Source organism: Cololabis saira, chromosome 4, assembly GCF_033807715.1.
Source record: "Cololabis saira isolate AMF1-May2022 chromosome 4, fColSai1.1, whole genome shotgun sequence".
NCBI classification, from domain to species: Eukaryota; Metazoa; Chordata; class Actinopteri; order Beloniformes; family Belonidae; genus Cololabis; species Cololabis saira.
This window is the reverse complement of record NC_084590.1, coordinates 40,360,040-40,372,365: the sequence shown is the minus strand read 5'-3', so window position 1 is coordinate 40,372,365 and position 12,326 is coordinate 40,360,040. Positions and strand designations below refer to the sequence as shown.

General features: G+C 40.9%; 2 protein-coding genes across 2 annotated transcripts in view; both read right to left on the bottom strand.

Annotated features, from left to right (window-relative positions):
- The window catches only part of gab2 (GRB2-associated binding protein 2), a 40,951-nt gene extending 36,697 nt beyond the window's left edge, over positions 1-4,254 (bottom strand). The window contains exon 1 of the mRNA XM_061719785.1: positions 3,909-4,254. Coding sequence (XP_061575769.1) covers positions 3,909-3,986 — 78 coding nt within the window. The 5' untranslated portion in view covers positions 3,987-4,254. The remainder of the gene's footprint in view (positions 1-3,908) is intronic.
- Positions 4,255-4,991: 737 nt separating this feature from the next.
- Positions 4,992-11,708, bottom strand: nars2 (asparaginyl-tRNA synthetase 2, mitochondrial). The gene is made up of 14 exons (XM_061720438.1): positions 11,398-11,708; positions 10,735-10,844; positions 10,483-10,603; positions 10,138-10,278; positions 9,983-10,063; positions 9,764-9,858; positions 9,509-9,641; positions 6,782-6,880; positions 6,612-6,649; positions 6,444-6,510; positions 6,184-6,321; positions 5,950-6,047; positions 5,306-5,332; positions 4,992-5,221 (listed from the first exon to the last, which is right to left on the bottom strand). The coding sequence occupies exons 1-14, from the start codon at positions 11,542-11,544 to the stop codon at positions 5,077-5,079; spliced, it is 1,440 nt and encodes a 479-aa protein (XP_061576422.1). The 5' UTR covers positions 11,545-11,708; the 3' UTR covers positions 4,992-5,076.
- Positions 11,709-12,326: the final 618 nt, after the last annotated feature.

The following is a 12,326-nucleotide window of genomic DNA, read 5'->3' as shown; positions in this document are numbered from 1 at the left end:
GAATCGGATCGTAATAATCGATTCTGAATCTTAAGAATCGGAATCGAATCGATTCTTGATATTTGAATCGATCCCCAGCCCTACTCACAAACACACATATTTTTTTCTGAACAGTTGTAATCTATGATCCCCAGATTTCTAAAGCATTCAAAAAGTAAATCATATTAATAACAGGAGTTATTAAGGTCAGCAGTTTATGACCCATGTTGTTGTCGTCTCACTGATTTTTATGATTAGCGCCATCATGTAAAGCAGACACTGTCATGTTAGTATGCTTTCTGAGTGTTCAGCAAATAAGCAAAAACATTCTCACTGCTGCCCAAAAGCCAAAAGAGGGGGGAGGGAGAGAAGAAATCAATGAGATCTAATTTCCTTCAGAATGGCGCTATTTTAAGCTCAGCTGATAAAGTCTTGATAGATGGAAATGCATTTATATACTCACAGAGCAATTTAATTTCTTTCCTTGTCATGGGACTTCTGTCACAACACTTCCTGTAGGTACCGTCGAGAGGAAATCTGGCATCTGCTGTTGGTGAAATAATTACGTTTTGGACCAAAAGCGCATAGGCCAAACTCCAGAGTTCATCGCAAAGGGCAGGATATTATGACAAATGTTCAAGTGGGCCACCGCTGGATCTTTGCTGAGAGATAAATGTGAGAAAGATAGTCCTGGTTTACGGAACTATATTCCTTAAAAATAAATAAATAAATAAAATAAAGTTTTATGCATCAATGTAACACACTTTTTGCTCTACAGAAATAGCATGAAAGATTAATTGATTTATCAGTTTCAAGGAGGTATTTACGTTCGGCAGGCATCCTGCAGGCCAAAGGAAGTTACAAGTCATCAGCAACTTAATAACGATGTCAAAGCCTGTAGATTGCATCCTCATGTCAACCTCAGTCATCACTTTAAGGGAATATATATGATGAATGTAAACTTTGATACTGCAGTTACATCAAAAAAAAAAAGTTGTGTGACAGCCCCCCCCCCCCCACATAGTTTTGTAGTTTATGGGGAAAGGCCCACAGATGAAATGGAACAAGGAAAATGCCTGTGTGAGCACTGGGCGTCTGTCAAAGCAGGAACTGGGAGGCGTTCAGAGTTGACCTCTGAGGGCAAGGACTTCCCAAAGCCCCTCTGCAAAACAACAGCAGACCCGGCAGCTGACAGCGGGACGCAGCATGCTGCTGCTCGCTTCGAAAAGTCACTTGACTGTCCCCAAATCTTCCCCCTGTGGGCCATCGCTGACAGCAAAGCGATGAATCCCTGTGAAATCGTCATCAGGGGGTGGAAAAAAAAAAAAAAGGAAAGAAAAGCAGATATCACCTTGCCGATATGATCTGTCTGGAATGTGGCAAAGCCTCATTGTATTTGAACAGGCATGTTTGTGATGTCAGACACAACAGCCAACATATGGGAGGGTTTAACAAATAGCAGCTCGATCCAGGCCTGAGAACAGGAATTGTTTACGGAATGACACGTTGAACGTATGAGTCATACTGTGTATGCAAAGTAGGATTCATACGCGTCATTCATACGACTTGTTCTTATGCAAATGTCAAGAGGCTAAAGTCCCAAAGCGGTGCACGGATCTTAGTGTATATGGGTTGGAAGTACGTTTGAAGGGGTTGTAAATAATTCAATTTTTTTTAAATTGACATTGATTTTAAGATCATCTGTGATGAAGTATGCTGTCTTATCACGGATGGAGAAGCAAAATGACCTCACATGAACTATGACAGACTTGCTGGCTACATTTGTCGGTTGTTTTCATGTTCTTTCTGCTTTTTCTGGACATTGTTCAAAAAAAGCAAGCAGGCCACTCCCACTTAGCCTTTAAACACTCCTCACCTCCCCGCCTCAATCAGCCTGAGAAGAAATTAACTCCAACCAAAGTGATTCGCCTAAAACTGGGACTGTTTTTTTCCTACCCTTCTTATATTGTGGGAATGCAGTGTGTGTGAAAGCTGACGAAACTCGTCCGCGGCAGTCTGCAGTCACATGCTCAAAGGGGGGGGGGGGGGGGGGGGGGACACAGCAAGTTTGTACTCATCATGTGTTTGTGCAGCAGTGAGGGGCCGTTGCAAAACCAGTGAGTCACTGCTAGGAGTTAATCACATTTGAGCACAATTAGAAAACATTTAACAAGGACTAAGCATGCTTGTTACAGTGACTAAACAAGTTGTCCCCATTTCTCGTCGCCCGTTGCAGCCAGACCTGAACTGGCGACGCTTGCATCTGATTTGCATGCCAGGCCTGCAGCGGCGGTACCTGTCCTGATTCCCCCACGCTGAACTACACATGGCTCTGGTCCAGCCTTTCAGCTGTCATCTAAGGACGGGCAAATCTTTTTTTTTTTTCTTTTAATGCAATGACCAATCATTTCAGCAACAAAAGTACTGATTAACAAACAACACAGACTCCATCCGGTTTAGGAAGAACTCAGTGGCAGACGGGCGTTTGCATATTGACAGTGTTAAGGATTTAATAAAAAACCCAACACGTTTTTCACAATAGCAAATAATCACCCACGGGTGGCACATTACAAGCCGCTGGAGCATTTAGCATGTCCATCGTTTACACAATATATCCTTTACTCCCTCTACTGCCAGTACAAACACACCTTCAGCCTGGAATGCCTGAGAGTATATCAAAGTCCCATCTGAAAATATCCCTCTACATTAACTTAACTCTGTCAGATGACAGTAATACTGGTGAGTAAATGGCCCCAATTGTCCATAGTCTGACTTTTAGTGGAAGGAATTTCAGATGGACAGATTATCACATTCACAAGTCTGCCTGCACTGGATACTATCTCATGACTCTGTTTTCTGGGTGAAACAGTACGTGTGTAGTTGTTTTTGTGTGTGTGTTATTTCTCAGGGTGAGAAGGGGTTGGGAAAGCTCTGTTCTCTTGTCTGTTAGCTCCGTCCTTCCTTCCAAGTTTTTTTTTTCTTCCCCTTTCTTGTTTATAAAGTTCTGTAACCAAGCAATTTTTTTTCCATCCCTACTATTGCAGCTGCTGATCCATAACTGTCCAAGGTGGTCTCTGTGTAAACACTAGGAAGCCTAAAGTGGAAGACACAGAAAAATGACAGGATGGGGGGGGGTTGGGTTGAGGGTGGTGGAGGTGGCTACATTTGAAGACATCCATGGATGGATTTCCAAATGAAACAGAGGGATGACATCATGGCAAAGTCAGCTCGCAGGAACACGGAGAGGCCTAGTAATGTAACACCAAACATAAACAGCGGACAGCTGTATTTATAGGAGATTGTCTCATGCTTCTATCTGTCTCCATAAATCCTATTATCTGATTTGCAGCCATTCCCCCCCCTCCCTGCCCAGCACCCAACGAGAGACCAGTAGCTTGGGCTTATATTTAGCCTTATCAAGGCACTCCAGTGCCTGACATTAGTCGACTTGGCAGTGATGAAAACTAGTCACATCATGCTTAATAAGACATGACCTCATCATACCCGGATAAAGCCAGATGACAGTTAGTGGATCTGAGAGCTCTTTAGTCCACATTTCAGACAGCTGTCGGGTATTATGCAGGCTTAACCCCTTGTTATCAGGGGGACCCCACTATGGGTGGGCTTCCACCTTGCAACTGCATTTGTGCACATGTTTCTGGGTTGGTATTCCAATGCATATTGAAAGCAAGCGCAAGCGTGCTTCCTGCAAAAAGCATGAAGTAGTAGACAAGTGTGCTGCAGCAGCAGGGATGCACCTGCTGCAGGACAACACAGGGACTTTAAACGCCACTTTGGCACCACTTATTATCTCTGATGCAAATGAACAACGGTGCAAAACTACAGAGAAACCAATTCACTTCTGCAAGTCAAACTTCTAAAGATAGACAAACTAAGCGGAAGTGATTTTTTTTTTCTCCTTCACTCACATATCTTCTGAGTTTCTTCTCCGGAGGTGATTTCCTCAGCCAGCCTTGGAAGATGATCTCCCCTCCTCCGCCGCTCATGTTTGCCCAGTGCGCGCTCCCTGCCTGCCCGGTTCCTGCTCGGAAAGCTGCAGTATCTGTCACTAGAACATGACCGCGGCTGATCGCCTCTGCACACAGCTGTCACACGCGTCCGATCCCCTCCATCTGACGACAAACGTGGAGTCGTCCCTGACTGTCGGTGCTGCTGTTGCGTAAAAAGGAGGAGAAAATATATCTATCTATACGCTGCAGCTCGACTTTGGAGCGGACGTGCGGCCGGCGGACGCAGAAACTGCTGCAGGAACTGAAGTGATGCGGGGCTGAGGAAGCACCGCGTCTGGCCGCAGTTTGTTTTCCAACTCAAGGCTGATTTATGGTTCCGCGTTACACCAACGCAGCGCCTACGGCGTAGCGTTACGCGGCGACGCGCACCGTTACGCGAACCATACGCCGTCGATTTAACGCGGAACCATAAATCAGCCTTCACGCCACGCCCACGGCGCAGACAAGAGGGATGGGCTGCTGGGATGAACAGGATGGAAGAGCAGCAAAAGAGCAACAAAACACATCCAAGACGCCCGAACGAATGGGAATAAAACCGGTTTATGTGAAGCAAAGTGATGTTTTATAATGTTCACACAAGAACGGACGCGCACGTCCCTCTGATTTGACCTCTGGTGACAAAAGTCTGAAACTAAAACACAAAGTGTGGTGTTGCTCGTTTCTTACACACTGGGAGTTGTTGGTTACTCCTACTCTGGAAAAAACGAGATAAGGTTAACTAAACTAACAACGCTGCTTAATTAAAAATAAATAAATTAATATATCTCATATTGTCATTGAAACAAATAGGAATAAGCGCCACCTTGTGGAAATTGTGTGTAGATGCAGGCAATGCAACTGTGCTCACAGGTAAGTTAAATCAAAGTCACACAGTCAGACACTTATGAGGAAAATGTATTTAAAAATCACAGTGCTTATTATTTTCATATTGTGGGTGTAAAAAATGCATTAAAACCAACTGAGAAAATGAAATAAATACTTAATTTTATTATTTGTATTTGAAAAAGATGAAAAAAACAACTTCACAAGTATTTTACACGTTCAGATAGTTTTTTTTTTCTTCATTTCAAAGAAGACATGAATTGGAAAATCTGGGGAAAGGAATCACATCCTTTATGTTGTCAACACCAAGAACACACTGCAAATATCGCTCAAATCCCAGTCCAAAGCCTCCATGCGGGACGGAGCCGAAGCGTCTCAGATCCAGATACCTGCAAATTAAAACACATTTAGATCACTTCTGGTGCCTGAGCCTGTTTCTAGTAAGATATTATTGAAACAAATGTTTTTTTTACCAGCTGTAGTTGTCATCTAATCCAACCCTAAAAAGAAACATATAATTCTCATATTAGTATGAAAGCAATTGCTTGTGATATAAACTCAAAGATCTACATTAAATCCTCTATATTATCATTATCATACAATGTCACTACAATATATAGTACCGTGTGTGTGCAAAAACCCCAAAACTAACAGTTTTCTCTATGGATTACACATTCAGAAATGGCGTTGTTCAATGGCGTTGGTGAAACGAGATATGCATTCAAATAACTGGATATGACTGATGTTTTTCTTTGTCCATAGCCCGTCGTCCAGTCTTTAAAATGTGCAATTACTTCCTGATGTATATTGCATAATAAATTCTGTGTGATTTTTGTGCATCAATGATTAAAAAAATGCAATGCAGCTGTTTCTGCGTACGTCCCATATAGAAAACCTTCTCTAAAAGCTTTCTGTCATTTTACACCTGCGGTGGGTAATGAGCTTTAAAGAACTGATAATGCAGCCAGAGAAGTTAGTTTGGGCTTTAACAGCTGGCATCTCTAAGAACCTTTGCCATCGTGTTGGTAAAATTACACTTTCAGTGTTAAATGAACGAGGAAACTCGTCAGCGCCAGTGGCAGCTCAAATATGTCGGCATCAGCCTTTGCGCTCTTACGCTTGCAGCCGAGCCCTCAGCAGATTCAGCCTCTCCTCTCTTAGCGAGCCCCCACAGAGCTCTCCAACTCCTGGCACCAGCAAGTCCACTGCAGCTGCCTGCACACAAATAACAGTCAACGTCAGCACGGATATGCAAATTTCTGCCGTGCACCGACTTGCATCGCGAAGGGGGAAATAAGTGGTTAAATGATTGATTCGGTGGACGTTTTTAATGACTGTAAATGAGTCTTACTGTATGCCTGGGGCGGTCCTGGTTGTCTCTTGCGTAGAAAGGCTTCAGGTCGTAAGGATAATCAGTGACAAAGATAGGAATGTTGCCACAATGTTTCACCAGGTACTTCTCATGTTCAGTCATAAGGTCACACCCCCACTACAGGGCAGAAGAGCTAAGGTCAATCGTATGGTAATGGCAATGGTTAGTAGCCAATATATAGTAGAGACAGAAACTGAGATATAATTTCATTTAAAAAGAGAGAGAAAATATCCACTTACATCTGTAGGGAAGGTAAATATCTCTGAGCTGCGTTTCAGGATGTCTATGGCCTCAGTGTAGGTAATCCTGAAGAAAGGAAGGAACAACACGCTTTAAAACTCTCGGACAGTTCACTTTATTCATTATGTTTATTTTTAAATGCAATGTTTAGGGAAAACAAGACTCACACTGGGAAGGTCTTGGTCAACATAGCGTCCACAGTGTCCTTTGAATGTATTAATGCAAGAGAAAAAAAAATGTGAGCTGAGAAAATAATGAATTCAGATGCAGTCATGGCTGCTCAGCGCAAGGAGCCAGGTTATGTATCCAAGTTAAATAAGTGTCCTTCAGGACTCACCCGGTGTCCAGGAGTCACATGCTTGTGAAACAAATCCACATCCTCCACACAGTGAGCCAACACATGCTCCGTAGCAGACTTGAACATGTCCTCCATGACCTAAGGAGCACAGGCCGGGTTTAATAATTAAAGCTCGTCCTACGCAACTGTGTACCTGGGCAACTTCAAAAGTCACATTGGTGTTTTTATTCATTAATGTCTTTTCAAAAGAGTCAGCGTACGCACAAGCCATTTATCTAATTTCCCTCAAAATGCCGCGATGCCGTATTCTTTACTTATTTGCACAAAGCTGAGAAGAAAACCAAGAGAGGTAAAATTCAATCCAAAGTCGGCAGAGTCACAGCTTTCACACAACTTCCTGTCGCGTCACCATAACGATTCATTTTAACCTGCCAAGCGTGCTGTGGTTGCGTCAAACATACCGGGGGTGGATGGAAGGAGAAGAAAAGAAGATCACTTTTCTACATGTTACCATGGTGATGAACAAAAGGGCAATATGTGGTATATGTTGGAACTTTCTATTAAAATGTATTATTATATTCCTGGCAAAAGGACAAACCCCAACTTTCCCAGCCTTTTCTTGTCCCAGCTTTTTTGGGACAGGCTACAGGCATCCAGTTCAACATGAGAATATTGGCCAAAAAAAAAAAGTTTATAAGTTTTAACATTAGATAATTTGTCTTTGTGGTATTTTTAAGTGAATAAAGGCTGAAACAGTTTCCAAATCACCATCTTCTGTTGTTATTTGTGTTTTAAGGTGTGCAAACATTACATGTTTTGGTTTTAACTATTGTGTGACAGGGCCAGCAGTCAATATTTTTTTATTACTCTTCTATCTCCACTCTTATAAACTATAGTTTAATCATTTTTTTCTGTTTTGTTTTGATTAGACAACAGTAAGACTTAAGAATAACCCAGCTGCTGAAATCACACGTATTACAACTGCATGTTCATCACAGAGTTTGCAAATGTGACAACTGATAAAAATCACCTTTGTTAATGTTTGTGTTCTGATAATGTCTGCTCTTACATGTAAGAACTGTGAAGTTTGTAGGTGATAAAATGTAACAAACCAAAAAAATAAATCATACAGCACAGCCTGTTGCTGTGAATTTGACCAATGAGGTTTATTTTCGAATTAAAATCAGTATAAATCGGTAATGTTCAGAAATAAATAACATTATGTTTAGAGAAACTAATGAAACGAAAAGAAGTTTAAGTTCCAGTATGTGGTGATGGCGCTACCAGGCAGGCGGCAAAGAGGAAGACCAAAAAGAGATTAATGTCTCCAATGTTACTTTAGTAGCTAAGAAAAGACAATACTATACTTTGTAGCCAGTTTATAGCCAGCTTTAATGTGTTTCACACCTCTGTAGTTTGGAGGTAGGTGGGTGTTGTTGGCTGCAATTTGTGATTCATGCCACTAGATGTCACTAAGGGCCTGATTTACTAAAGGTTTGCGTGTGTAAAAACGTGTGCAAACTTGACATCACCCGCAAACCAAAGTGCCAGCTGATCTACTAACAGCGTGCAAAGAGGACTGCGCCTCTCAAATGCGCAAAATAGCACACGCAATCCATTTAGTACTTTTGCCCTGATGAATAATCAATATGGGGCGTACCCGCCAGAAAGCGCTAAATACTGGGAAGGGAAGATGCAAATTGGTCCATTTACCACGCGCAATGAGATTTACCAAGCCTGAAAGTTTTTGCAGGGATTGTGATTGCGTCTGTATTTAATACGTTCGAAAGGAAGGTGCTAATCTCCACATGCAAAAGGACAAATATTTTATTTGAATGTTAAATCGAGTATTATTCAGCAAAGGGTTGCCACAGGAGGCACTTTCATTTTTTTAATTTGTGATAATAAATAAATCACGTGTTTTCATGGAGAAAAAAGTGTTTCTTATTGTGCGCCTATACTTGTTCTGCATTTGTCATACCCCGGTGTTGTGCCGTATTCAGCACCCCTGCCGTGAAAAGCACCCCCTCGTCTGACAAAAATGATATTCTCATTCCGTGTCACGTTCTGTTTAGCGTCCAGTTTTGTGTTAATGATTCATGTTTAAATGCGCTCATGGATTCCACAATAGTCATACTTTCCCACAATCATAGTCACAGATAACAAAAATCGGGTAAATGGTTATTGATGTCATTAATTAATAGCCTGCTTACTGTGTTGTCTTCCATAATATTTGTAAATATATATACTATAAACTCCTAAGTATGTGTTTGTGTGAGTGTGTATATATAAATATATTGAAGTGTCAGTGTGTTGTTTTTTTTCTTGGTCTACTTATCATTGAATATACGAGGGGGTGCTTTTCACGGCAGGGGTGCTGAATACGGCACAACAATTTGCCTCTTCCACTAATATCTCTAACTCCAACTCGTCAAATTTCATTTTGCGCTTGCGACTATATCCTGCTTTCCATCCACTCTCCATGGCGCAAAGTTTGCGCCGCAAACCGTAAGACGCGCAACACCTCATTTAAATACTGCGGTTTGTACCTGTTATCAATTGCGCACGCAATCTTAGTTGATCACCCGCAAAACACACAACAACAGCACGTGCAAACTTTTTCAGTGCACACGCAATTTAGTACTCTTTATTTAGGATCTTAGTAAATCGGGCCCTAAGTCTTATAGAGTCTTATCTATCGTAGATAAAACAAGCTAACCGATGCTCTGCCTGAATATTACAGTTATGTTGTATTCGGAGGTGTACCTTGGTGAGATCCTCTAAGGACTGGATGAAGGAAATCTCCGCCTCCACCATGAAAAACTCTGCCAGGTGGCGTCTGCTTTGGGAGTTCTCTGCCCGAAAAGTCGGCCCAAATGTGTAGACTCTAGAAAAAGCCCTGCAAGCATACGAGTGACAACACTTAATTAAAAAAAATGAAAACGCTTCAGTGTATATTCATTCACAAAAGAACGACTTGCAACAACAATATATATGAATAAATACAACAGTTTATCTCACCCTGACATCACCTCCAAATGCATCTGTCCAGACACAGTTAGGAAGGCCGGTACAGAGAAAAACTTCTCATCTTCTGAATAGTCTGGGCCTGATGGCTGTGATAAGAAGCAGAGGTTTACTTTTTAAACCTGTTTCATTCATCTGCCGGTTCATATTATAACTCAAAGCGACAAAACATGCAAACTAGCCACACACATAAAAAGACTTTAAAACCCTCACCTCAACCTCAAAGAGCTCCCCTGCCCCTTCACAATCATTAGAAGTGATGATTGGGGTATGAATCTGTACAAAGCCATTGTTCTGTGGAAAAAATAAAACAAAACATGAGCCCACATTCTGCAGTCTGTGAAACACTCCTCCACTAATGGTCTCACCTTGAAGTAGGAATGAATTGCTGCAGTGGCCTCGCTGCGTATCCTCAGTAGGGAGCTAAAGGCGTTGGTTCGACACCGGAGATGTGGAAACTGACGAATGTACTCGAGGGGGTGTCTCTCTTTAACTTTGAAGGGAAAATCCTTGAAGAAAAAAACAGTGATGCATATATATATATATATATATATATATATATACATACATATATACATACATACATACACACACCGGTATATCTTTTTATATTTTTCGACAGCCACAGCTTTAACAGTGTAACATAGTAGTGGCATTGATGCTCTCTGCAATGGTACCGGCATATTGAAATGTGTTTGCCTGTTTGTGCTTACCACCGGGTTACATTCTCCAACGACATGGATCTGGTCTGCTTCCAGTTCAACTGGCTGCTTTTGGTTAGGACTTTTTTTCAGAACACCTTTGACTTCAACCGAACTCCCAAATGTGAGCGACCTTAGATTTAGAAGAGAGATGAATGGAAGAATTATGCATGTGTACTTTACACATCTAAAAAGGATTCATATTATATAATTGGTTGGTTGTTTTTTTTTTTTTTTACAGGATATAGAAACAGGAGTGCTTACGGGTCATTCATCTCTGCTCGAGCAACAACCTGCAAGGACTGCAAGGAGCTTCCATCATTTAAATGGAAAAAGACATTGTTTTTCTGAGCTCTTACTGAGCGAATCCATCCCTGCAGAAAAAGAACAAAATGGAAAAATCATACGATCGTGGCTACTTATAATATATACAGTACTAACAATATGTTTGATGTTTGTATGACCACATTATGAGTGAGATTAGCTTTTAGCCATATATTCTATCTCACTGAAATGAAATTTGAATGCACGCTTAAATTTCTGGATTTAATAATTTCCAGGAAAGACAGCTAAGTGAGTAAGTACAACCTACCTATTTACAGGTTGCATTGACATACGAACAGCATTCTCACACACACACACACACACACACACACGTATATGTACAGTTACTGCAGCACTGATACAATGATGCAAGGAGAAATAAAGGCATGTACGTTTTTGTATGTTTCTATCCCATTATAAGCCAAAAATTCAAAAAGAGTCAACTGAAAAAAGGAATAAGCATTATTAAGGTGGAAGGTGGACATGTATCACAAATAAGACACAACATACCAGCTGTAATAAACAGTGAACAACACCTTATTGTAAAATAACTTGGCACATATTGATGCAGTTGTCAAATATTAGTAATATGGGCATTGTTACCTGAACTTTGACATTTTTCCCCAGCTCAGCATCAGCAAGTGCTTGGGATACTCGGAGTTTCGTTGCTGTCTTCTCACAATAATGCCGAATCCCAAACAAGATCCGAGGAGCTGCTGAAACAGACAGTCTACCTACAGCCTGCAGCATGGCTGCAATCGCTGTTTATTCCGCGCACAAACCCCGCTGATTACAAATCATAAAACGCTACTAGGACACGAAGACTCTAAAATATTTCTTCGGTTTTCATGATTTTTTGTTTCACTTGACTTTCAACTATCATGCTGCAACGAGCCTTGAAGTAACTCTTCCTGTTGAGGTCTTTCGTCATTGGTTGAATTTTGTCACGTGGGAAATGATAAGCCAATCATAATTTTTGTGTGGCTCAACAAGATCGCACAGGCTGTAGGGAGATGTAGTTTTATTCAAAATATGTACATTTGTGGCGAAACTTTGATTTCCGATGTAATTTTATTCAAAGCTTATTTATGGACATTGCATAAATGCTGTTACAAATGAACACACAAATCATTAAGTCTGGAAAAATAACTAAACTTAGTGAGTAGTAGGCAAGGACAGACAGACCATTTGCATTAGTCAAATATTCCCTTGACTGCCAGTAATTTTAGATTAAATGCAAGAGGAAAATATGAAAAAAAAAAAAAATATATATATATATATATATATATATATATATATAACAATCTGTTTCCTCCAATATCCCTGTCACTACCACATGGAAGGTCAGATTTGTGTTAAGGCAATGAAAATGCACAGGTTAGTTGATTTCATACAAAAAACCACCAGGCCATGTCTTTTCAGAGAAACCCATAATTAAATTGCATTCATAATTGTTAATTGCAACACATAAGAGATAATTTTAGTGAAATGGAGCAAGAGCTGTTATCAAGGCTTCAATGAAACTCTCCTTA